The sequence below is a fragment of the Rhinatrema bivittatum genome, chromosome 1 (assembly GCF_901001135.1).
Source record: "Rhinatrema bivittatum chromosome 1, aRhiBiv1.1, whole genome shotgun sequence".
Taxonomy (NCBI): domain Eukaryota; kingdom Metazoa; phylum Chordata; class Amphibia; order Gymnophiona; family Rhinatrematidae; genus Rhinatrema; species Rhinatrema bivittatum.
In genome coordinates, this window is record NC_042615.1 from 839624639 (window position 1) to 839651829 (window position 27191).

The 27191-nt window shown below is 43.7% G+C and overlaps 1 protein-coding gene across 1 annotated transcript in view; it reads left to right on the forward strand.

Moving 5' to 3' along the window:
* The window catches only part of LOC115073699 (NACHT, LRR and PYD domains-containing protein 3-like), a gene marked incomplete at its 3' end in the record, with an annotated part of 70860 nt that overhangs the window by 22097 nt on the left and 21572 nt on the right, over positions 1-27191 (forward strand). The window contains exons 5-6 of the mRNA XM_029572336.1: positions 13888-13959; positions 25466-27179. Coding sequence (XP_029428196.1) covers positions 13888-13959; positions 25466-27179 — 1786 coding nt within the window. The remainder of the gene's footprint in view (positions 1-13887; positions 13960-25465; positions 27180-27191) is intronic.

Genomic DNA, 27191 nt, shown 5'->3' on the forward strand with positions numbered 1-27191 from the left:
CCAAAACCAGAGAGACCTCTGAAAGTACTTACAGTATCTATCCAACACCATAGAGACTTCTAAAAGTACTTACAGCATCTGTCTACCACCCAAAACCATAGAGACTTCTAAAAGTACTTACAGCATCTATCCACCACCCAAAACCAGAGAGACCTCTAAAAGTACTTACAGTATCTATCCACTACCCAACACCAGAAAGAGACCACTAAAAGTACTTATAATTTCTGTCCTCCAGGCTACACATGAGAGAGCCCAGCAAAAGTTCTTACAGTATCTTAAGAACATAAGAAAATGCCATACTGGGTCAGACCAAGGGTCCATCAAGCCCAGCATCCTGTTTCCAACAGTGGCCAATCCAGGTCATAAGAACCTGGCAAGTACCCAAAAACTAAGTCTATTCCATGTAACCATTGCTAATGGCAGTGGCTATTCTCTAAGTGAACTTAATAGCAGGTAATGGACTTCTCCTCCAAGAACTTATCCAATCCTTTTTTAAACACAGCTATACTAACTGCACGAACCACATTCTCTGGCAACAAATTCCAGAGTTTAATTGTGCGAGTAAAAAAGAACTTTCTCTGATTAGTTTTAAATGTGCCCCATGCTAACTTCATGGAGTGTCCCCTAGTCTTTCTACTATCCGAAAGAGTAAATAACCGATTATCCACCACCCAAAACCAGAGAGACTTCTAAAAGTACTTACAGCATCTATCCAACACCCAAAACCAGAGAGACCACTAAAAGTACTTACAGTATCTATCCACCATCCACTGTCAGTGTAGCATGGTGGCAAGAACTAAATAGTGAGATGGAGATAAAGGGAAATAATCCCAAAGCAATGCAAACAACAAATTTTCCATAATAGATACATTTTTATCTAAGGAATCAAAGTGCTTGTGTGACTAACTAAAATATTTGAATACGTTTATTTTCTATTTTAATAAGAAGGAAATAAATTTAGTCAATAAAGCCAAACTTGCAAATGCAAATGGGTATGATAGCTCCAATCATTGGTCAAGAAACTTCCAAATTTGTTGGCAACACTTGCTTGAATGTAATGTGGCAATCTGCTAATCTGTCAGATACTGACGATTCATATAAATAGAACGTGCACAGAAAACTTAAACGTGTTGTACTCATCTTCCCATGTGAATTGCTCGTATTGTCTATAAAACTAGAAAAATGCTGAATGACTATAAAGAAACAGAGCCGATGTGGCCCATGTTCTGCAACAACAGCTGGTTATGAGATTAAAAATTGGATGAACAATATTCACTTAAATAAATATGTAAAAAGAGCAATTAACCTGCTGAGAAGTATAAGCCTCAAAGTGATAACGCGTTCTCTTGTGAACGGCAAAGCAGAGGGAATGTTTTAAAGAAAAAAACGTATTTTAAAAACCCAGACAATAGGCCAATAAGTCTTTGATAACAGATGAGTGATGTAGGATATCATGCAACTGAATGCTTAGATCAAAAAGGCATAATTTTTAAACAAAGCATCTAATCCAGCTGAAATATTCCAAATTCATTCATGAGAAAAAGGGAATACAAAAATTACACTCTGATGCTTGAACTAAATCTTCAAAACCATCCTTTTCTGATCTTAGCTTTGAGAAGTTCTTTGATTGTGTTTTCTAATTTGGTCTTTCAGGAAAATGTTAAAGCAAGCCTGCCTGTGTCCAGGGGCGGATTGGCCTATCGGGGAATCGGGCATCCCCCAGTGGGCCGGTCGCGCTAGTCACGTGGTCTCTCCTGGGCCAGTCTTCATCGGGAATCCACCGCTGCCTGTGTCCTCAAACATGTGCATTGACACGTGACTGGAGATAAGCTGGAATTTTAAATCATGCGCACACTTTTATTTTAAAATACGCCTACCACATGTAAGCATGTTCCTAATTTTAAGCACTTGACCAAACCTACTTTGTGTATCTTCTGTAGGACTTTGGTGGCTTAAATGAACGTATGCAAGTGGATTTTAAAATATGTTGGCATGAGGGACATTCACAGTTTATCCAATTAGGCCATCAGTTTCCCAGTCAATCTGGTTCTGCAGCCTGCCCTCTCCCCAGTTGACCTGAACCCCTCAGTCTATTGTGTTAGGTATCAAACCCGACTTCCGCAGACTTGTTCCTCATCCCGAGCAGCATTAAAGTTATGCGGCTAAGAAGCCGACGCGCGCCGAGGCCTCCGGTTCTAAAACACGGAGTTATGCTCATAACTGTTGACCCCCAACCCAGTACGCCCATTCCCTGCCCAAGCCCCACCCAATTTCAGCCACCTTTTACCCTTTGTGCATGCGTGTATATGCGTGTAACTAACAGCTTTTAGAATCTACATTATTCACACGCAGCCCACGTACTCACAGATATGGGCATTTTAGTGAAGCAAAACTTTTAAAATAGACCCCACTGTGGGCACCACTTCAGTTGTTTGAAACAGAGGTTGAAAACCAGACTGGAATGAATCAAGAATGGCTTGAAAAGAGAGAGAGTCAAGGCAGCAGAAGTAAGCAGATCATTCTAGTAGTTTGGAATTAAAAGGGAGGAGGGAGATGGGATGATAGTTGTCAGGGCAGGAGGGTTATTTTGAGGAGGGGTGTGCTCAGGAACAGTAGCAGTTGAATGTAGTAGACTGAGGATGTGACAGATGGGAGGGAAGACTGCAGACTAACTACAGCTGAGGAGATGGGTGGGAATGAGGTCAGAGGAGCAAGTAGTGAATTTGGAAGAGGAGAGAAGATGGGCAGTTTTCTCCACGGTGATTTTAGAAAATGAGAAGAGGGAGGTAGGAGCCAGAGGAAGGTTCAGAACTTGATACTAATTTTGTGAACCTTGTCATGGCCATAGTCATCCATACTCTGGGCAAACAGTGAAGTGGGAGGTGAAAGGTGAAGGCAGTTTGAAGAGCGAATTATGTGATTAAAGTCAGCAAAGTTTCTTTCCACATTAAGAAAGATGGAAGGAAGGCAAAACGATTACCATCATAGTTAAAAGGTGAGGTGAAAGAGGCTATTTTAGCTAAAAGATTTTCATTCAAAAATTGGAAGAAGGATCCAACAGAAGAAAATAGGATAAAGCATAAACGTTGACAAGTTAAATGTAAAACACTGATAAGACAGGCTAAGAAAGAATTTGAAAAGAAGTTGGCCGTAGAGGCAAAAACTTTAAAAAATATATCCAAAGTAGAAAGCCTGCGAGGGAGTCAGTTGGACCGTTAGATGATTGAGGGGTTACAGGGGCACTTAGAGAAGATAAGGCCATCGCAGAGATTAAACGATTTATTTGCTTCGGTGTTTACTGAAGAGGATGTTGGGGAGATACCCGTTTCGGAGAAGGTTTTCATGGGTAATGATTCAGATGGACCTGAACCAAATCATAGAAGATGTGGTAGGCCTGATTGACAAACTGAAAAGTAGTAAATCACCTGGACCAGATCGTATACACCCCAGGGTTCTGAAGGAACTCAAAAATGAAATTTCAGACCTATTAGAAAGACATGGTTTAATGCAGTGGTATCAACCAGTATGTCGCCAAGCACACGCCCCCTACCCCAGCAAAATAGGTCCTCGACCCGGGCTTAAAATGCTGATAGCCCGAGCGGAACGTGGCAGGACAGCTGGAGTCAGCGGCACCGGCATGCTTTCTTCTTCCCGCCCCCCCTCCGCAGCCTGGAAGAGGAAGTGGTGATCAGCGGGTGCGTGTGCAGGAAGAAGAGACTGTGCTAGTGCAGGCAGCGTTGACCCGAAGAAGAGAAGAGAGGCACAGCCTGAGGAATGAGCAGTGCGGTTCGGAGAAAAACGAAGAACAAGGTCAACCCCCGCAGCCGATGGGACTTCTTTCTCCGCAAGGGCTGAAAGTGAAGGAGGTTGCTGCTGCCTTTATGGTTTGACGTGGAAGAGGCTGCTGCTGTCACTAATTTGGGGGGGGGGGGGGGGGAGTGAGTGAATGAGCAAGCATATGTGTTTGAGGTGGTGTGTGTGAGTGAGACAGCATGTATGTGAATGATTGAGAGCCTGTATATGTGAAACATAGAAACATAGAAATGACGGCAGAAGAAGTCCAAACGGCCCATCCAGTCTGCCCAGCAAGCTTTCACATTTATTTTTTTCTCATACTTATCTGTTACTCTTGGCCCTTATTAGTAACTTTTTGGTTCTATTTACCTTCCAACCACGCCATTGATATAGGGAGCACTGCTGGAGCTGCATCTAAGTGAAGTATCTTGCTTAATTGGTTAGCGGTAATAACCACCGCAATAAGCAAGCTACTCCCACGCTTATTTGTTTACCCAGACTATATAATTCAGTCCTTGTTGGTTGTTGTCTGAATATAAATCCTCTTTTCTTCATCCCCACTGCAGTTGAAGCAATGAGCTGCGCTGGATATGTATTCCAGTATCAGACTTAATTGATTCGAGGTAGTAACCGCCATAACAAGCAAGCTACACCCATGCTTATTTGTTTACCCAGAAAGAGAGTATGTGTATGATGAAATTTAATGTGGACAAGTGCAAGGTGTTGCATATAGGGAAAAATAACCGTTGCTGTAGTTACACGATGTTAGGTTCCATATTAGGAGCTACCACCCAAGAAAAAGATCTAGGAATCATAGTGGATAATACTTTAAAATTGTCAGCTCAGTGTGTGCAGCAGTCAAAAAAGCAAACAGAATGTTGGGAATTATTAGAAAGGGAATGGTTAATAAAATGGAAAATGTCATAATGCCTCTGTATCGCTCCATGGTGAGACCACACCTTGAATACTGTGTACAATTCTGGTCGCCACATCTCAAAAAAGATATAGTTGCGATGGAGAAGGTACAGAGAAGGGCAACCAAAATGATAAAGGGGATGGAACAGCTTCCCTATGAGGAAAGGCTGAACGAGTAGATGTGACTCGGTTATTTTCACTTTCGAATAATAGAAGGACTAGGGGGCACTCCATGAAGTTAGCAAGTAGCACATTTAAGACTAATTGGAGAAAATTCTTTTTCACTCAATACACAATAAAGCTCTGGAATTTGTTGCCAGAGGATGTGGTTAGTGCAGTTAGTGTAGCTGGGTTCAAAAAAGGTTTGGATAAGTTCTTGGAGGAGAAGTCCATTAATGGCTATTAATCAAGTTTACTTAGAGAATAGCCACTGCCATTAGCAATGGTAACATGGAATAGACTTAGTGTTTGGGTACTTGCCAGGTTCTTATGGCCTGGATTGGCCACTGTTGGAAACAGGATGCTGGGCTTAATGGACCCTTGGTCTGACCCAGTATGGCATTTTCTTATGTTCTTATGTTCTTATTGAGAGCCTGTGTGTGAGAGATAGCATGAATGGAAGTGCATGACTGAGAACCTGTATGTGTAAGTTTTGATTGAAAAACTGTTTGTGTGAAAGAGTATGTGTGTATGATTGCGATCCTTTCTGTGTGAGAGAGATCATATGTATGTATGATTAAGAGCCTGTGTGTATAAGTAAGAGAGAGACCATGTGTGTCTGCATGTGGTTGAGAGCTGGTTTAGGTGAGGGAGCATGTGAGTATGTGATTGAGGGCCTGTGTGTAAATGAGAGAAAGAGAGAGCAGTTGTGTGTAAACGTGAATGAGAACCTGTGTGTGTAAGCGTGAAAAGAGAGCATGTGTGTAAATGTGTAATTAAGAGCCTTTATATGTGAGAGAGAAAAAGCATGTGTATATATGAGTGATTGACAGCCAGTGTGAGAGAGAGAGAGAGGAGAAAGTTCCAAGCAAACCATCCCTCCTGCTAATTCAAAACAATCTCAGGACACCTGGATATCAAACGTTCCCAGGTATGCAGAGAAAAACATTTTTTATATCCTTATTATTTTTCATTATTGGGCCTTTGTGTCTGCTATTTTGAAATATTTTATTGATATCCAGAAAATTTTTATATGAGTTTTTTAAATTATTGGATATTCCATTCATCAGTTGTTTTGAAATAACCTGTTCTTTTTGTTAGTATGGTTTTACTGCTACTGATTTTATATTTCTTGATTTGTTTTATAAGGATGGGTGATGTTTCTTTTTTCCTTTATTGCACTGCATGCAGAGACTCTGGCTTGTTGCAGTTCCCAGTTCAGTTTTGTCTGCATGCTTCTAGTTATGTGTTTTGGTCTCTTTATTCTATGTTAGGTGAGGGTCAGCACATGTGATTCAGGTGAGGTTTTCTGCTGGCGTGTAGTTTCTGTGTAGGGCTCTATAGCAGCCTGGCTTGGTACGTTTTCATAAGAGGAGGTGTATTGGTGTCTTAAGGCCTGGTGTAATATTTTCAGTGTTGCCTTTTCTTAAGAAGGTGTTTACTGTTTGAGCACTGGAAATTGGTGCTGTTTTGGTGTGGGATGTTTACTATTTATGCAATTTCTGTTCAGACAGTATGTGTATCTTTCCCTTCTGTCATTCTTAACAATAAAAATAATACTGGGCCTTTATTTTTTATTTCCGCCGTGAATTGTAATGAGCAGTTGTCACACATCTGAGGGTGGTTATTCAAGTGTGTCATGATGGGAAAAAGGTTGAGAACCACTGGTTTAATGGAACAAAGTCAGCTTGGCTTTACCCAAGGCAAGTCTTGCCTCACAAATCTGCTTCACTTTTTTGAAGGATTAATAAACATGTGGATAAAAGTGAACCTGTAGATGTAGTATATTTGGATTTTCAGAAGGCGTTTGACAAAGTTCCTCATGAGAGGCTTCTAGGAAAAGTAAAAAGTCATGGGATAGGTGGCGATGTCCTTTCGTGGATTACAAACTGGCTAAAAGACAGGAAACAGAGAGTAGGATTAAATGGACAATTTTCTCAGTGGAAGGGAGTGCACAGTGGAGTGCCTCAGGGATCTGTATTGGGACCCTTACTGTTCAATATATTATTTATAAATGATCTGGAAAGAAATACGACGAGTGAGATAATCAAATTTGCAGATGACACAAAATTGTTCAGAGTAGTTAAATCACAAGCGGATTGTGATAATTGCAGGAGGTCCTTGTGAGACTGGAAAATTGGGCATCCAAATGGCAGATGAAATTTAAAGTGGATAAGTGCAAGGTAATGCATATAGGGAAAAATAGTGAGAGGAGTATACTACCATCCACCTGGACAAAATGGTCAGACAGATGATGAAATGCTAAGAGAAATCAGGGAAGCAAACCAATTTGGCAGTGCAATAATAATGGGAGATTTCAATTACCCCAATATTGAATGGGTAAATGTAACCAACACACATGGGATTTCTACCCATATAGATTCTACTGAGCATTTAGTCTCTTGTATGATCTTTATCCTGTTGGACTCTATACCCTCCCGAACATAAAGTGCCACACCCCCACCAAGTTGATCCTCCCTATCATTGCGATATAATTTGTACCCTGATATAGCACTGTCCCATTGGTTATCCTCCTTCCACCAAGTCTCTGTGATGCCAATTATGTCAATCTCATCATTTGCTGCTATACACTCTAACTCTCCCATCTTACTTCTTAGACTTCTGGCATTGGCATACAGACATTTCAAAGTGTGTTTTTTGTTTGTATTAACAACCTGCTTTTCAGTTTTTAGGGATAATTCGGAACTCATTAGCTTCAGTGACTTTTTACATATAGGCACATGGACTATGTTTGCTTTTATTGGAACCTCTCTGTTGGGATGCCCTAACTCTCCTATTTCATTAGTATCCTTCAAGGATACATTTCTCCGAACCATGCACTGCTGAGTGACTGTCGGCTTTCCCCCTTGTTCTAGTTTAAAAGCTGCTCTATCTCCTTTTTTGAAAGTTAGTGCCAGCAGCTTGGTTCCACTCTGGTTAAGGTGGAGCCCATCCTTTTGGAAAAGTCTCCCCTTTCCCCAAAGGTTTCCCCAGTTCCTAATAAAGCTGAATCCCTCTTCCTTGCACCATCGTCTCATCCACGCATTGAGACTCCGGAGCTCTGCCTGCCTCTGGGGACCTGCGCGTGGAACAGGAAGCATTTCAGAGAATGCCACCCTGGAGGTTCTGGATTTCAGCTGCTTACCTAAAATACTAAATTTTGCTTCCAGAACCTCTTTCCCACATTTTCCTATGTCGTTAGTGCCCACATGTACCATGACAGCCAGCTCCTCCCTAGCACTGTCTATAATCCTATCTAGGTGACATGTGAGGTCTGCCACCTTCGCACCAGGCAGGCGAACAATGGATGATTTTAATGATAGGTTACAAATTTTTACTAATAGGTCTGAAATGTCATTTTTTAGTTCCTTCAGAACTCTGGGGTGTAAACCATCCGGTCCAGGTGATTTACTACTCTTCAGTTTATCAATCAGGCCTACCACATCTTCTAGGTTCACCGTGATTTGGTTCAGTCCATCTGAATCATTAACCATGAAAACCTTCTCCGGAATGGGTACCTCCCAAACATCCTCTTCAGTAAACACCAAAGGAAAGAAATCTTTTTTTTTTAATTATTTATTTATCATTTTATAAATACAAAACACATAAATGTTGCATTTAAGGAAAAGTCATGAGATGACAGTCACAGAAATATTTAACAAAAGAAAAACCAATCAATGAAATAAGTAAATTCTACTTATTTAACTGACTTCATCTTCATCACATTATCAATCAATAGGAGAGATGCTATGAATTATCCATGAAATTAACTGGGAGAAACAAAAACAATACTACATACAAATTCAGATAATTATGTGGCAAATCCTATCACATCTACTCTTAATTCCATTACTGGATAATAGGGGATGATGTAGGCAGTTTTCTCTGGTCTATGAAAACCTTTAATTGGTCTGGATTGAAAAAAATAAAGGATTCCTCCTGTTTAGAAATAAAACATTTACATGGGAAATGCAATCTGAAGGAGAATCCCATAGAAATCAAATCCTGGCGAAAGGCTAGAAAAGCCTTCCTTCTTTGCTGTGTTACCACAGCTAAGTCGGGAAATATCTTAATTGGCTTCTCCAAATATTTATTTATTTATTTAGCACTTTTATATACCGATTTTCTAGTAACAGAATTACTAATCAATTCGGTTTACATTCTAAACAATAACAATGACAAGTTGATGTCTCACAATGAACAGGTAGTTAGAACTTGGGTACAGATATATGGGGTTAATAACATATGAAATAGCATATAATAACATATGAAATAACATATTATAATAACATATGAATAATAATAACATATAATTTATTTATTTATTTATAGATTCTTTTATACCGCGGTACGTATAGACATACATCACCTCGGTTTACAGTGAAACAATAAATTAGCAACAGGCTTTACATGTAACAGTTTAAAAAAAAACAGTAAAACATTTGACAGCAACAGGCTTTACAGAAACAAGGGTTTTAAAGATAATATGCATACATCATTAAAATATCAAACAATAAAATATAAATAACCATGTATTCGCAGGAGCAAATTAACTGTCAGCAGCGAGACCAATGTCACATTGCATACAATAGCCTAAATTGAGTAACAGTGGGGGGTATGGAATAGCAGAATGTAAATACAAAATGCGAGGAAAAGAATTTGGAGCCAGTGAGGAATAATAAGGGATAGCTGAATTTTTAGGTTAGATGAGATTCATAGAGTGAATGCTTGTTCAAACAACCATGTTTTAAGGTTTTGTTTGAAGGTTTTGTGACAGGATTCAAGACGCAGGTCCAACGGCATGTTGTTCCAGATTTTGATACCCGCTATGGAGAATGATCGGTCTATGGTGGAAACGTGTTTGATGTGTTTTAGTGGATGGACAGCTAATTTCGCTTGGTGAATATTTCTAATTGGTCTGTTGGAGGTGCGAAAAATGAGCTGATCAGAGAACCATTGCATCTCTTGGTTGTGAATTGATTTGTGGATGAGTGAGAGAACTTTAAAAGTAATTCTGAAGGATACGGGTAGCCAATGTAGGAACATGAGTGCTGGAGTGATATGTTCATGCCTTCGAGTATTAGTAATTAAACGAGCAGCGGCATTCTGCAACATCTGAAGAGGTTGAATTGTGCTTTTAGGGAGACCCAGTAGTAGTGCATTACAATAGTCAATCTTTGGTAGAATTGTGGCTTGTAACACAGTCCTGAAGTCCTGAGGATGTAATAATGGTTTAATTCTTTTCAAAGTAACATATGAAATAATAATAATAACATATGAAATAGCATATAATAACATAGGAAATAACATAGGAAATAGGAAACCTATTAAAATATTTCTTCATGATTTGATTTAAATCCTTAATTGAAAAAAGGGTCACCAATAATGTTCCCCAATCAATGACATTTACACTGGAATCCTCCAGAAAATTAGTCAAATTACCCTGAAACATTTCTTCAGATGTACTTCTTATTCTATACTTAGGAAGAAAATAACAATTACTGACTATGGGTGATTCACCAGGGATAAATCCCAGCGCTTCATGAAAAAATTTCATAAGGGTAACTTGAGAATTCTCTCCGGTCACTCTGGGAAAATTTAATATACGTATATGTAAGCGCTTGGCATTATTCTCCAGTATCTCAATCCTCCTAGCCATTTGATCACTATCCTTAATAACAGCTGTTTTGAAATCTTGTGTTTTTAACATTTAATTTTCTCATTAACCTCTTTAATATGTGATTGCATATGTCTAATACTTAATAAATCTAATTTCCCTTCTAACTCTTTTACATTAACAGATAATCCTGCCGTCAGCTCCCATATTGTCTCCAGAGTTATTTGTTCAGGACGAACAGGCATACTTACTCTCCTACTACTACTAGAAGTAGTTGTATCGAGACCAGACCTAGTTTCCACAGAGGGTGGCAAAGGGAGTTGTATAACCCCTATACCTGCTCCGTGGGAACTGCTATCTAATAGGACTGCTTCAGTTGCCTGTAGAACTATTCTCTCAACTGGAGGTAGTCCCTCGTTGGGACTTAGAGACGCCTCCTCTGTGGAGACAGGTTGATCTCCCAAACCCCCTGTCTCATCATTCTCCTTAGCTCTCCTAATCTCTTGTATAGGTGAGGCCATAAAATTAGTGATAGTCTGCTGTATGGGGGACGCAAAAGAAGAGGGCAGAGGGGGAAAAACCCTGACTTTCCCTTTTCTTTTTGCAGGCATGATGTTAAACCCCAAAAGCAGATCTCACTCAGGACTCTAAATTGCCACACAAACAATGAACAATTCCAAGCTGGATAAGAGATATTGGAATTACATTATCAGAAAAGTCTTTAAAGGCAATAAGGCAGACAGTCCCGCAACTCCCGGCAAGATCCGGCGAAGTCCGGCAAAGTCCGTTGAAACATGCGCGCCCCTTGATCGCGAGCTTCAGCGGCGCGAAGGCTCTGCCGCACGCCGCAAGCAGGCCTCTTTTGTAGGCCGCTTCCGGGTCCTCGTCCAGGGTCCGCCCTCTGGGTCACGTTGACTCCGCCTCCGTCGGGGCTCCGATTTGCCCCCGGTCACAGCTGCTGGATATTTTCTCGAGTCAGTGGCTGGAAACCTTGCAGGAACCAGGTTTTCTCTCTCCTCTCTCAGGACTCTGGGGAAAAGCAGGCCTCTTTTGTAGGCCGCTTCCGGGTCCTCGTCCAGGGTCCGAACTCTGGGTCACGTTGACTCCGCCTCCGTCGGGGCTCCGATTTGCCCCCGGTCACAGCTGCTGGATATTATCTCGAGTCAGTGGCTGGAAACCTTGCAGGAACCAGGTCTTTCTCTCTCCTCTCTCAGGACTCTGGGGAAAAGCAGGCCTCTTTTGTAGGCCGCTTCCGGGTCCTCGTCCAGGGTCCGCCCTCTGGGTCACGTTGACTCCACCTCCGGGCTCTGATTTGCCCCCCGGTCACAGCTGCTGGATATTATCTCGAGTCAGCGGCTGGAAACCTTGCAGGAACCAGGTCTTTCTCTCTCCTCTCTCCGAAAAAAATCATTTAATCTTTCCGCGATGGCCTTATCCCCAGTTCCTAACAAAACTGAATCCCTCTTCCTTGCACCATCGTCTCATCCACGCATTGAGACTCTGGAGCTCTGCCTGCCTCTGGGGACCTGCGTGTGGAACAGGGAGAATTTCAGAGAATGCTACCCTGGAGGTTCTGGATTTAATCTTTCTACCTAAGAGCCTAAATGTGGCTTCCAGAACCTCTCTCCCACATTTTCCTATGTCGTTGGTACCCACATGTACCACGACATCCGGCTCCTCCCCAGCACTGTCTAAAATCCTATCTAGGTGACGCGTGAGGTCTGCCACCTTCGCACCAGGTAGGCATGTTACCAGGCGATCCTCACGCCCACCAGCCACCCAGCTATCTACATTCCTAATAATCGAATCACCAACTATGACGGCCGACCTAACCCTTCCCTCCTGGGCAGTAGCCCTGGGAGATAACCTCAGTGCGAAAGGACAATGCATCACCTGGAGAGCAGGTCCTTGCTACAGGATCCTTTCCTGCTGCACCAGGTTGATGCTCTCCCATCATGAGACCTTCTTCCTCCAAGGCAGCACCAGAGCTGCCAGTCTGAGGTTTTGTAGGTTGTCTGGATCCAGCTTGCTCCTTTTTAGGATGGGCTTAATTATTGCAGATTTTAGGCAGTCTGGATAGTGTGGACACTGAAGCATTGTGTATCTATGCAATGATAAGCAGTGCTGGGTAGTGTGGATACTGAAGCATTGTGTATCTATGCAATGATAAGCAGTGCTGGGTAGCGTGGACACTAATGCATTGTGTATCTGTGCATGGATAAGCAGTGCTGGGTAATGTGGATACTGAAGCATTGTGTATCTATGCAATGATAGGCAGTGCTGGGTAGTGTGGATACTGAAGCATTGTGTATCTGTGCATTGATAAGCAGTGCTGGGTAATGTGGATACTGAAGCATTGTGTATCTGTGCATTGATTACCAGGGCTGGGTAGTGTGGATACTGAAGCATTGTGTATCTGTGCATTGATAAGCAGGGCTGGGTAGTGCGGATACTGAAGCATTGTGTATCTGTGCATTGATAAGCAGGGCTGGGTAGTGTGGATACTGAAGCATTGTGTATCTGTGCATTGATAACCAGGGCTGGGTAGTGTGGATACTGAAGCATTGTGTATCTGTGCATTGATAAGCATAGATAAGCAGGGCTGGGTAGTGCGGATACTGAAGCATTGTGTATCTGTGCATTGATAACCAGGGCTGGGTAGTGTGGATACTGAAGCATTGTGTATCTGTGCATTGATAAGCAGGGCTGGGTAGTGTGGATACTGAAGCATTGTGTATCTGTGCATTGATAAGCAGGGCTGGGTAGTGTGGACACTGAAGCATTGTGTATCTATGCAATGATAAGCAGTGCTGGGTAGCATGGACACTAATGCATTGTGTATCTGTGCATGGATAAGCAGTGCTGGGTAATGTGGATACTGAAGCATTGTGTATCTGTGCATGGATAAGCAGTGTTGGATAGTGTGGATACTGAAGCATTGTGTATCTGTGCATGGATAAGCAGTGTTGGATACTGTGGATACTGAAGCATTGTGTATCTGTGCATGGATAAGCAGTGTTGGATAGTGTGGATACTGAAGCATTGTGTATCTGTGCATTGATAAGCAGGGCTGGATAGTGCGGATACTGAAGCATTGTGTATCTGTGCATTGATAACCAGGGCTGAGTAGTGTGGATACTGAAGCATTGTGTATCTGTGCATTGATAAGCAGTGCTGGGTAGTGCGGATACTGAAGCATTGTGTATCTGTGCATTGATAAGCAGGGCTGGGTAGTGTGGATACTGAAGCATTGTGTATCTATGCATTGATAACCAGGGCTGGGTAGTGTGGATACTGAAATATTCTCTCTTAACTGAGCATAAGACTGTAGGAGAAGCTGTGCATCTCTCTGTATTTTGAGTTTTGCCTGTAATTAATTGCTGAATTTTATCACATTCCAGCTGGTTCGGCTTTACTTCAGGAAATCACTTTGAAAACTCTGGGAAGTGATGCTGTCCATGAAGATCTCAAAGGTGAGATGTGATTTTTGTGTCTTTTTCCTGACAGTGGAAGTGTCTGCTCCCAAAGCATAATGCACCTGGTTAGTTCTACCGATTGCAAACTAATCTGTGTACAGAGGATATGCATGTCTGATTCTCAGTGTCACTGGGGCTGCATCCGTGGAGAGACAGGAATGAGTGCGGAGGAGAGCAGGAGCTGAAGAAATGGCACTACACTGGGTAAGGACATGCACAATGTAATGCAGCATAGCAGCCGTCCCATCTATTTATTTATTTCCAGGTTTTATAAACCCTCGTTCCAAGTGAGAATCACTAGATCACAACGGTTTACGGTTTAAACATTCACAAATATGAGAGAGCACATCTAGAATGCTAATTGAGGCGTGGTTAAGAGGTAATAATTGTAGGAGATGGTAACGTCTCTTCATACAATTGATTTCATAACTGTGATTTACGAGGGCATCATTCTGTTAGTTTGTTATTTAGATATTATGTATTTGAGAAACTGGACGGTTTATTTTATTATGAGATTATGTAATCAGACAGTTTGTTTGGAACAGCCAGGTTTTCAGGTCCTGTTTGAATTTCTTTTTGTCTCTCGTCATTCTTAAGTCTTCAGGCATTGGGTTCCTTAGCTCAGGAACCACTACAGACGGTGCCCGTTCTCTTCTTTGCAACAAGTGAGAGGTTTGTAATGTTGGGGTTGAGAGGAGACCTTTATTTTCTGATCTCAGAGTTCATGCAAGTTTGTGCTGTTTAGGTGACACCCAAGCAGATCATTGATATTGAGGTTAATGTTATTGAATGCGAGTTGAGTTGAAAGGTGCTGGGACTTGGGGATCAGAGGGAATAACTGAATTCCCAGATGGCTTGAGAGCTTTGAGGCCTTCGTGTGCCCTGGTACCACAGTGGATCAGGAATCCGGCATGAACCAGGCTTTTGGACCACCATTTCCACAGCAAAGGCTTCAATTCAGTGTTTGCACCAGTAAAAGGGTTGAGAGGCATGGGCTGCTTGTATCCAGCCTCCAGTCTGGGGATGCACCAAAGGATGGTCCCAGTAACTTTGTTTCTGGAAAAGAGATGCCAGTTCTCACATTCAGAGCCCTTCTTGGGGGTGGGATGGGAAGGGACAATGACCTAGAGCCGGATGGTATACACCCCAGGAATCTGAAGGAACTCAAAAATGAAATTTCAGACCTATTAGTAAAAATTTGTAACTTATCATTGAAGTCATCCATTGTACCTGAAGACTGGAGGATGGCAAATGTAACCCCAATATTTAAAAAGGGCTCCAGGGGCGATCCGGGAAACTACAGACCGGTTAGCCTGACTTCAGTGCCAGGAAAAATAGTGGAAAGTGTTCTAAACATCAAAATCACAGAACATATAGAAAGACATGGTTTAATGGAACAAAGTCAGCATGGCTTTACCCAGGGCAAGTCTTGCCTCACAAATCTGCTTCACTTTTTTGAAGGATTAATAAACGTGGATAAAGGTGAACCTGTAGATGTAGTATACTTGGATTTTCAGAAGGCATTTGACAAAGTCCCTCATGAGAGGCTTCTAGGAAAAGTAAAAAGTCATGGGATAGGAGGCGATGTCCTTTCATGGATTACAAACTGGCTAAAAGACAGGAAACAGAGAGTAGGATTGAATGGGCAATTTTCTCAGTGGAAAATGGTAAACAGTGGAGTGCCTCAGGGATCTGTACTTGGACCGGTGCTTTTCAATATATTTATAAAGGATCTGGAAAGGAATACGACGAGTGAGATTATCAAATTTGCGGATGATAAAAAATTATTCAGAGTAGTTAAATCACAAGCAGATTGTGATAAATTGCAGGAAGACCTTGCAAGACTGGAAGATTGGGCATCCAAATGGCAGATGAAATTTAATGTGGACAAGTGCAAGGTGTTGCATATAGGGAAAAATAACCCTTGCTGTAGTTACACGATGTTGGGTTCCATATTAGGAGCTACCACCCAGGAAAAAGATCTAGGCATCATAGTGGATAATACTTTAAAATCGTCGGCTCAGTGTGCTGCAGCAGTCAAAAAAGCAAACAGAATGTTAGGAATTATTAGGAAGGGAATGGTGAATAATGGAATGGAAAATGTCATAATGCCTCTGTATCGCTCCATGGTGAGACCACACCTTGAATACTGTGTACAATTCTGGTCTCCGCATCTCAAAAAAGATGAAGAAAAACTGATACTTCACACATCCAGCAGAGCTCTCTGCTTCAACGGCAGGGGAGAAGAAAAAAGGGTTCGCACTCACAAAGCGGGGAGTAGCTGGCTTGTTACGGCGGTTACTACCCCGGACCAAATGTGCCTGATACTTCACTTTCGATGCACATCCAGCATGGCTCTCTGCTTCAACGGCATGGGAGAAAGACTGATACATCACGCATTTCCAGCATAGCTCTCTGCTTCAACGGCAGGGGAAAAGAAAAACAACCAATAAGGGCTGTATAACATAGTCTGGGTAGAGCAAGTGGGCATGGGTGTAGCTTGCTTATTGCGGCGGTTACTACCCCTACTACCCCTAACTAATCAAGCTAGACATTTCACTTGGATGCAGCTCCATCACTGCTCTCTACATTAATGGTGGGGGTGGAAGGGAAATAGAACCAAGAGCTAAGAGAAACAGATAAGTATGAGAGAAAAAGTGTGTGAGGCTTGCTGGGCAGACTGGATGGGCTGTTTGGTCTTCTTCTGCCGTCATTTCTATGTTTCTATGATATAATTGCGATGGAGAAGGTACAGAGAAGGGCAACCAAAATGATAAAGGGGATAGAACAGCTCCCCTATGAGGAAAGACTAAAGAGGTTAGGGCTGTTCAGCTTGGAGAAGAGACGGCTGAGGGGGGATATGATAGAGGTCTACAAACTCATGAAAGAACGAACAAGTTAATGTGAATCAGTTATTTACTCTTTCAGATAATAGAAGGACCAGGGGGTACACCTTGAAGTTAACAAGTAGTTTAAAACAAATTGAAGAAAATTCTTATCCACTCAGTGCATAGTTAAGGTCTGGAATTCATTGCCAGAGGATGTGGTTTCAGCAGTTGGTGTAACTGGGTTTTAAAAAGTTTTGGATAAGTTCCTAGAGGAAAAATTCATAAAATGCTATTAATAAATAAGCAATATTAGCTTGAGATTTATTTAATGTTTGGTTACTTGTGACTTGGATTGGCCTCTGTTGGAATCAGGATGCTGGGCTTGATGGACCCTTGGTCTGACCCAGTATGGCAATTTTTTATGTTCTTATGTTGACTATTGCAGTTCTTTCTATGTGGGCCTGCTTTTAAAGAAACTTCAAGCAGGACAGAATGTACCAGATTACATAGAAAGATATAAATGACGGCAGAAAAGCACCAAATGGTTCATCCAGTCTGCCCAGCAAGCTTCTTATGGTAGTATCTGTCGCACGTGCACGTTACCTCCATGTTTCTCATGAGGATAGCAACTGCTACTCTGTGCAGTTATTCGATGAGCCTTCTTGAAAATTCAGACTGTGCTGCTTGAGGTGCTTTGCTTATGGACTTGGCCTTAGAAACAGTCCTGTGCTTTTTCCCTTATGTCTGCATATCAGTACCCCAGACGGTAAAAGCTATGGCCCGTTCTAGTGGTCATATGAATCCAATTCCTCTTCCACTCCCTCTCCACCGCCATCAAAGTGGAGAGTGATGTTGCAGTTGTGTCAAAAGCATCAAGGTTTATTGGTTAAGGGTAGTAATTGCTGCTTCATGCAGGTTACACCTATGCTTAACAGTTCCCCTGACCATAAAAGTCGGGACTTTCATTGGTTGTTGCTGAATCCTACTCCCTTTTCCCCCTGCTATTGAAGTGGAGAGCAATGTTGCAGTAGTATCAGAAGAGTGAAGGTTTATTGGTTAACAGTAATATCCAGCAAGTTACCCCCATGCACGCTTTCCTGCATTTCTGTCCTCTAGCCTTTAGGGAACCACAGTGTTTTATTTATTTATTTATTTAAATCTTTTCTATACCGTCATTAAGAAGGATCCTTCACAACGGTTTACATTAGGGCACATAAAATAAGGATGCTGAGATATATTAATTTACACAAGTGCCGTAGAGATCCGGTACATAGTTTTCTAAATGATATAATAGGTTTGTGATACAGTACTGTCCAGGAAATATCAGTTTAAAAACAATTCTAACTTTATAAGTGTTAATTTCTCTTCTGGTGAAGAACGAGAAGGTAGAGTAAAAACAGATAAAAACATGCCCTTTGAATTCTTTGACTGCTTTTGTCTTCACCTCCTCCCATAGAAGTGCATTCCAGGCATTCACCACCCTCTCTGTGAAAAAATATTTCCTGACGTTGGTTCTGAGTCATCCCCCTTGGAATTTCATTTCATGACCCCTAGTTCTACTGATTTCTTTCCAGTGGAAAAGGTTCAAAGTTCATTCATCTTTAAAACCTTTCACGTACCTGGAGGTCTGTATCATATCTCCCCTGCACCTCTTCTCTTCCATGGTATACATATTCAGGTCCTTCAGCCTCTCCTCAGGAGGCTTCCAATACTGACCCCTCACCATTTTGGTCGCTCATCTCTAGACCGCTTCCATCTGACTTTGTCCCTTTTGAGATATGGATTCCAGAATTGAACACAGTATGCCAAGTGAGGCCTCACCAAGGACCTATACAAGGGCATCATCACCTCCTTTATAATAACATAAGAACATAAGAAATTCCCATGCTGAGTCAGGCCAAGGGTCCATCAAGCCCAGCATCCTGTTTCAAACAGAGGCCAAACCAGGCCACAAGAACCTGGCAATTACCCAAACACTATCTTATTAATTATACCTCTCTCTGTGCAGCCCAGGATTCCTCTGGCTTTAGCTATTGCTTTGTCACATTGCTTTGCCATCTTCAGCTCTCTAGACACTATTACCCAAAGATCCCTCTCTTGGTTTGTGTTAATCAATTTTCCATCCCCCATCACATACAGCACTTTTAGATTACTGCACCCCAGATGCATGACTCTGTACTTCTTGGCATTGAATCCCAGCTGCCAAATCTAGACCACTGTTCCAGCTTTCTTAAATCCCTTTTATTCTCTTTACTTTTTCAGGCATGTCCACTCTATTGCAGATCTTAGTGTCATCCACAAATAGACAAATTTTATCTTCTATCCATTTCACAATGTCGCTCACAAAGACATTGAACAGAACCAGTCCCAAAACCGAACCCTGTGACACTCCACAACACAGTTTTTTCTTTAGAGTAGGTTTCATTTACCATTACACGCTGTCTCCTATCAGTTGTCCATCACGAGTATTGAAGGCGGTCTTCCATTCGTCGCCCAGTTTTATCCGGACCAAATTGTATGCTCCTCGAAGATCAAGTTTTGTGAAGATCCTGGCTCCCTGTAATCTATCCAGGAGTTTGGGGATAAGTGGTAGGGGGTACCGGTCCCGGTGGGTAATGGTGTTGAAGCCCTGGTAGTCTATACATGGCCTCAATGAGCCATCCTTCTTAGCCACGAAGAAGAATCCGGCTCCGGCCGGAGTTGATGAGGGCCTGATGAACCCCTTCTCAAGATTGTCTTGGACGTACTGAGTTATAGCTTGCATCTCGGGCAAAAACAGAGGATACACTCGACCTCTGGGAGGAGTAGAGCCGGGGAGTAGATCGATAGCACAATCGAAGGGTCTGTACTCTGGAAATGTCTTGGTTTTTTCCTTGGAGAAGAAGGACGAAGAAGGTAATTTGTTCTTCATTAAGGACCCCCGTGTGGAGGGTCATTGGGGCGGTAACTGAGGTCAACAAGCCAGGAAGAGAACTTCCATGTATGGAGGAAATCTGCAGCAGTGGGGTTCTCGGGAGTACCGAGAGCTGTAGTTGTCTCACCAATTCTGCCAAGATGAAGTTCCCGCCAGTCCCCGAATCAACGAAAGCCAGCGTAGAGAAACAACCTCTGGAGTAAGATAAAAACACTGGAACCATGCATTGGGGAGCAGGATTCACACAGCCTAGGGTCTGCTTCCCTGTGACTCCTAGGCTCGAGAATTTTCCGGATGTTCCTTGCATTGAGCCAATGTGGCCTTTGCCACCGCAGTAGAGACAGAGTCCCAGAGAGCGTCTCTCCTCAGGGGTGAGGGGACTGTGGCCTAATTGCATGGGTTCCTCGGATCATGCAGTATTGGCTTTGGTAGCAGGAGGTGCCAGCAGACGTGAAAAGGACGGTACCAATGGAACGGGCCTACATCCAGGTTTTACTTCTCGAGCTCGCTGCTAAAGTCGACGGTCAATCCGGCCTGTCAACTCAATCAGGGATTCAGGGTCATCAGGTAATTCTCGAGCTGCTAGTTCATCTTTGATCCTGGAGGACAGACCCTCCAGGAAGATACTTTGCAGGCTGTCCTCATGCCAGCCCAGCTCAGTGGCCAACATGCGGAATTTGACTGCATAGTCAACCAGGGGTCGAGAGCCCTGGCGTAAATGGAGGAGTTCCATGGCGGCCGTAGAAAGCCGAGCTGGCTCATCAAAAACTTGCTTGAAGGTTAGGCAAAGCACTGGAGGTCTCTGAGCAAAGAGACGCCTCGCTCCCAGAGGGGGGAAGCCCATGCCAGGGCTCTGACATCCAGCATGTACGTGGTCTTGACTTGATCGGACGGAAACTGCGTTGCTTGAAGCGAGAACCGCATAAAGCAGTGGTTAAGGAAGCCCCGTCACTGCTTGGGATCTCCAGTGTGGCGAGGAGGTGCGGGTAGATGCAGAGACGGTGAAGGCACTGGAGCTGGAAGCGAAGGAGAGACTGTAGCCTGCGGACTGGAGTCCAAGCAGTTGGTCAGCCGCTCCATGGTGGCTGCCAGTACGTCCAGGAAATGCTGCTGCTGCAATCGCTGAGCCAGGCCTGGAGGCCTGAGAGGTCTGCTAGGTCCATGGCCTTGGCAAGCTGTTGAAAACATGGACCCTTGAGCCAGCTCAAGGATAGAAGAGCCACTGGAAAGAGCCTCACAGTGGTACTCGAGGCCGGGAGGTGGAACAGGACCAGGAGACCTGACAGGACCTTCACCTATACCAACCCTCATTCCCTGCAGGTTGAGCCTTTGGGTGCCAGGGCCAGCAGGACTTAGGTGAAGGTCTCCTGGCAGAGGAAATCCGAAGAGCAGTCCAGGTCGAGGCAGGCTGAAGACTAGAAGAGACAGTCGGTCCAGGGGTTGAGGCGGGCAACAGAGGTGCAAGACGAGGAAGCAGGCCAGAGGTCAGGGCAGGCAGCAGACTAGCATAAGAACATAAGAAAATGCCATATTGGGTCAGAGCAAGGGTCCATCAAGCCCAGCATCCTGTTTCCAACAGTAGCCAATCCAGGCCATAAGAACCTGGCAAGTACCCAAAAACTAAGTCTATTCCATGTAACCATTGCTAATGGCAGTGGCTATTCTCTAAGTGAACTTAATAGCAGGTAATGGACTTCTCCTCCAAGAACTTATCCAATCCTTTTTTAAACACAGCTATACTAACTGCACTAACCACATCCTCTGGCAACAAATTCCAGAGTTTAATTGTGCGTTGAGTAAAAAAGAACTTTCTCCGATTAGTTTTAAATGTGCCCCATGCTAACTTCATGGAGTGCCCCCTAGTCTTTCTACTATCCGAAAGAATAAATAACCGGTAAAGAGTAAAGTTGCCGGTTGAGCTAAACTCATTCGATGTTTCAAGTTTCTCAGTAATATTTAAACCTTCTTCTGCTACTTTTCCCTTGTAGGGGCATCAATAGTCTCTTTACCATTACTTTGTTTTACCCCCTCTAGAACCCCTTCTATCTTCTTTTTAACAGATACATAAAATGCCCGTGTCAGTGGTGGAATAAGGTCTTCCTTAACCTTCAACACTTCCGTCACATATCTGTTAAACATCTCTCTGGATAAAATATGTGCTGGTCTAGGAAAATTAACCAGACGGAGATTTCTCCCTTTCAGGGTACTCTCCATATTTTCTAATTTATTTAATAATACCACATTATCTTTAACCAAGAGATCAATCATGTTTATCCTTATTAGCATTCAATGATAGTCTCAATTCAGAGCTTTGTTGGTTCAAGTCTTTAGTTATATTTTCCCAAGTTTTTATCCTCATTTCATGATCTTCTAGTTTAGTAGTTAAAGGTTCCAATTGTTTTATAATCAGGTTTCCCAAACCCTCAAATGCTTCCCATAATGTTTCGTTAGAGAAAATTTTGTACCTAATTTGGAGGGTGTTGAGGTAATACCAGATGTTATTAATCTGAATATTCCTTCATCTGAGCTACCATTACTCAGTTCATGCCTATCAGTTCTCAATCCCAAGCTCTCTCCACCCGGGGACGGGATCCCTGTCAGGCTCCCAACATCTGCAACTTCGGCAGGTGTCGCCTCCTGTTTCCCCACCAGATTTTCTTAGCTTAGGGTTAACTGGTGCTTCTCTTAACATGGGGGATAATGTTGTTTCCAAGTCAGGTAGGGAACACAACCCCTCTTCTATAGTTCCCTGCCTTTGCGACTCCACATCCGATGTGTAAACCCCACGGATCACGTGGCTATCCATTGGGCCAGCCCTTGACAGGTCGGGAGTTGCCCCAGGGTTAGCTTTGTCCCTAGCCCGTCTTTTCCTAGCTGAATGGGGCATTTAATTCTAAAGACCAGGAGAAGTAACTTTATATAAGAAATATAAATAATGCACCACGTTTCCCGTGCTATCTATGACCCAATACGTACTTGGATCCAATGAAGGCTCCCAGGAGTTAAAGAGAGATAATTCAAAATTACGAAGGACCAAAAACAAAAGAGCTAAACAGCAAAAAGTAAAGAGAACTTAACTTAATGATACAAAAATAAAACAAAGCCGCGTGCCGGTATCGACTGCGCGCCGCAGTAGGGCAGATTTTATAGTCCCTCAGCATCGCTTACCGCTGACATCACAGTGGGTGTTCCCGACTGAGACCATTGTCGGGGCCGGTCCAAGCCTGTCTCACCCCCAGTAAGACCTTCTGTCCCACTCACACTGCTGCAAAAGTTCTCTTTCTCTCATGGAGCCTCAAAGATTAAACGCAGTAGGGCAGATTTTATAGTCCCTCAGCATCGCTTACCGCTGACATCACAGTGGGTGTTCCCGACTGAGACCACCATCAGGGCCGGTCCAAGCCTGTCTCACCCCCAGTAAGGCCTTCTGTCCCACTCACACTGCTGCAAAAGTTCTCTTTCTCTCGTGGAGCCTCAAAGATTAAATGCAGTAGGGCAGATTTTATAGTCCCTCAGCATCGCTTACCGCTGACATCACAGTGGGTGTTCCCGACTGAGACCATTGTCGGGGCCGGTCCAAGCCTGTCTCACCCCCAGTAAGGCCTTCTGTCCCACTCACACTGCTGCAAAAGTTCTCTTTCTCTCATGGAGCCTCAAAGATTAAATGCAGTAGGGCAGATTTTATAGTCCCTCAGCATCGCTTACCGCTGACATCACAGTGGGTGTTCCTGACTGAGACCATTGTCGGGGCCGGTCCAAGCCTGTCTCACCCCCAGTAAGGCCTTCTGTCCCACTCACACTGCTGCAAAAGTTCTCTTTCTCTCATGGAGCCTCAAAGATTAAATGCAGTAGGGCAGATTTTATAGTCCCTCAGCATCGCTTACCGCTGACATCACAGTGGGTGTTCCCGACTGAGACCATCATCTGGGCCGGTCCAAGCCTGTCTCACCCCCAGTAAGGCCTTCTGTCCCACTCACACTGCTGCAAAAGTTCTCTTTCTCTCCTGGAGCCTCCCTATCCTCCCCCTTTCTACTCCTCTTTCCCTTCCTCCTTCTGTCCTCTCTTTGGAAAACAAGGGGTATGAGACAGGTTTCTTTTTTCTGTTGTACACGTGTGGTATATCTTCGCTTGTTTCACATGTTTACTTATATTTGTAATTATGTTAACCTCTTAATAAAGAGATTTAAACAAACAAAAAAAAAAGCTGATGGAGATATTCTGATGGTCATAGAATCAACAGCTCATATCTCTTTCTTTCTCTACACCTTGCTTTCCCCACTTAGTCCTCCCAGCAAACATAGAAACATAGAAATGACGGCAGAATTCAGGTTTTTCCTGACACTGTGCCCAAGAAGTATCATAGAGTCTGCGCCCGTGTTTGTAGCTACCCGCACTCTCATAGCAGCCAAATGGAAAATGGGGGACATCCCCTCCCTTAAGGAGATTCAGGGGAAGCTTCATTTATATTATCGGTTGGCTTACTTGACAGCCTCCAGACACCACCGGCTTACCTCCTTTACCACTTCCTGGAAACCTATTGCGATTGCATTGGGCTTGACATAATTCCTTTAAGTCTCTGGATTCGTGATTGGGAGGTACTCCTACCAATCTAGAGTTGGTTAGCTTCCTGTAGTTTATAAGTGTTTTGCTCTACGCCATTACTCACTGAATGATGCTCTGTACCACTTATGATATTCACTTCATCACTTGTCTTATGTTTATAGTCTGCATACCAGTATACTCAATGGCCTGTGTTTGGTGAACTGACGGACTTTAAGTTGAATTTTGCTACTCTGTCAGGGGGGAAGGGGAGGGGAGGGGGGGATGGGGGGATATCGCTCAGGGGATTCTGTAGGGGTCAGTGTACTCCTAACCTGCTGAGTTGTTCTAATGTTTGCTTCTTATGTGGCTATGTATTATTTGTTATAAATCGAATAAAAATTGTCAAATTCAAAAAAAGAAATGACGGCAGAAGAAGACCAAACGGCCCATCCAGTCTGCCCAGCAAGCTTCACACATTTTTTCTCTCATACTTATCTGTTTCTCTTAGCTCTTTGGTTCTATTTCCCTTCCACCCCCACCATTGATGTAGGGAGCAGTGATGGAGCTGCATCCAAGTCAAATATCAAGCTTGATTAGTTAGGGGTAGTAGGGGAAGTAACCGCCGCAATAAGCAAGCTACACCCATGCTTATTTGTTTTACCCAGACTGTGTTATTCAGCCCTTATCGGTTGTTTTTCTTCCCCCCTGCCAATAAGCAAGAAAAACTGTTACTCCAGGGGAGTAACAGTTTTTCTTGCTTATTGGCAGAAAAACTCCAGGGGAGTAACAGTTTTTCTTGCTTATTGGCAGTTTTTCCGCCAATAAGCAGGAAAAACTGTTACTCCAGGGGAGGTTCCTCTGGCTTGGTTCCTCCAGAGGCCTACTCCTGACACTCCTTCCAAAGACCAAACAATTCCAGAAAATCCCAGCCACCAAATCCCTAGGGAAAGGGCTATCTACATGTCTCCTCCTACTAGCCAGCCCCTTCTTGTGCCCTAGGATGAACTCGTTGAACCAGAACATTCCATATTGTAAAACATAGAAATGTACTTTTAACCTCAAATTTTAAAACACAGGCCTAGTAACAGCTTAGCCCATAAACTCTTATAGCTAGTGTGCCATCTAATGATCCGTAAATTAATAAATATATAAAATATCTGCTCTGAAGAATTGAGTATGTATTCCAGGTGGCAGCTGACACATCTCTCTTATATTTCAGAACCTCACCAGCTTCACAAGGAAACGCTAAGGGACAGAAACCAGAGACTGGTGATGAACACAATAAGTGGCCGAGAGAAGGTGAGGAGCCTCCTGCTGGAGGATCACTACACTGACCTGGTTGTGATCTCCTCCCTACGAGAGATGAGGGTGGTGGAACATGAGCTGCTGGTTCGTGGACGGGACCATGAGAGGTGGCGGCAGCAGGTGATCAGGAAGGAGCTAGAGACTCTCCAGCACCATCAGATCTTCAGAAGCTGCTTTGGGATTGAGAGCAAGTCAACCTCGGTGGCCATCAGTGGAGTAGCAGGCATTGGAAAGACCACCTTACTGCAGAAGATTGTCTATGATTGGGCCATGGGCAAGATTTATCCCCAGTTCCATTTCATCTTTCATTTCAAATTCAGGGATTTAAACTCTTATGGCAGTACAAACATCAGGACCCTGATTCTGGACTCTTACCCGTACCTTAGTGGAGTCCTGAACAAGATCCTGCAGGACCCCTCCAATCTGCTATTTATATTTGATGGCTTGGATGAGTTCAAAGCTTCCATCAGCTTCACGGACTCTCTTGAGTGTAATCCAGGTGTTAGCGTGTGTCCTGACCCCGTGACCCTCTGCCCCATTCCTGACATTGTGCGTTGCCTCGTCCAAGGGAAGGTGCTGAAGGGGAGCTCGGTGCTGATCACCACTCGCCCCACGGTGCTAAAATCCCTGAAGAAATCTGTCATCCACCTGCATGCAGAGATATTGGGCTTCAACGCCGAGCAGAGGAAAAGATACTTTCTGAATTTTTATGATACCGAAGCGATTGGAGAAGAGGCCTTCCAGTACGTGGAGCAGAATGACATTCTGTACACGATGTGCTATAATCCCTCCTACTGCTGGATCATCTGCTGCTCCCTACAGACCACCTTCAGGGACAGCCCTGGGGAGCAGCATCAGCAGCAGCGTCCCAGAACCATCACTGAACTCTTCTCCAACTACATCTACAACATCTTGCAGAACCATGCCCGGGAGGATGGCCACTCACAGGAGGTCCTGCTCCGGTTAGGAGACATGGCCTATCAGGGCGTATCTGAGAGAGTCATCGTCTTCAGTGAGAGCCACCTGCAGGAGCACTCATTGCAGCCCTCCCAGTTCCTCTCCGGCTTCCTCATGGAGATCCTGCAGACGGAGCACTCCCTGCAAAGAGAGGCCTACTCCTTCTTCCACCTCACTGTCCAAGAGTTCATTGCTGCTCTGACCCGCTTCATCTGCACTCCTCCTGAGCAGGTCACACAGCTCCTGGACAGGGCCGGCAGCATCAAAGATGGAAAATTTGAAATCTTCCTCCGCTTCTTTGCCGGCCTGTCCTGCCCATGGTATCAAAAGCTTGAGCCATTTTTTGGGGAGCTGCCTCATGCTACCACCTGCATGGTCATTGACTGGGTGGGGAAGAGGCTGCTGAGGAAGACGAGGAACAAGAGGAAGCTGCTGAATGCCTTTCACTGTCTGTACGAGTGTCAGAACAAAGGCCTGACCCAGACCATCGTCAGCAAGATCAGGAACATTAACCTTAGCAAGATGAGTCTAAGTCCTGTGGACTGCTACCTGCTAGCCTGGGCCCTTGAACCCTGTGAGCTGATCGGGATCCTTAACTTGCAGTACTGCCAGATGACTGCTGAGGGGCTGAGGAGGCTGGTTCCTGTGCTCCACAAGTGTACTGAGCTGTGGTAAGATCTCAT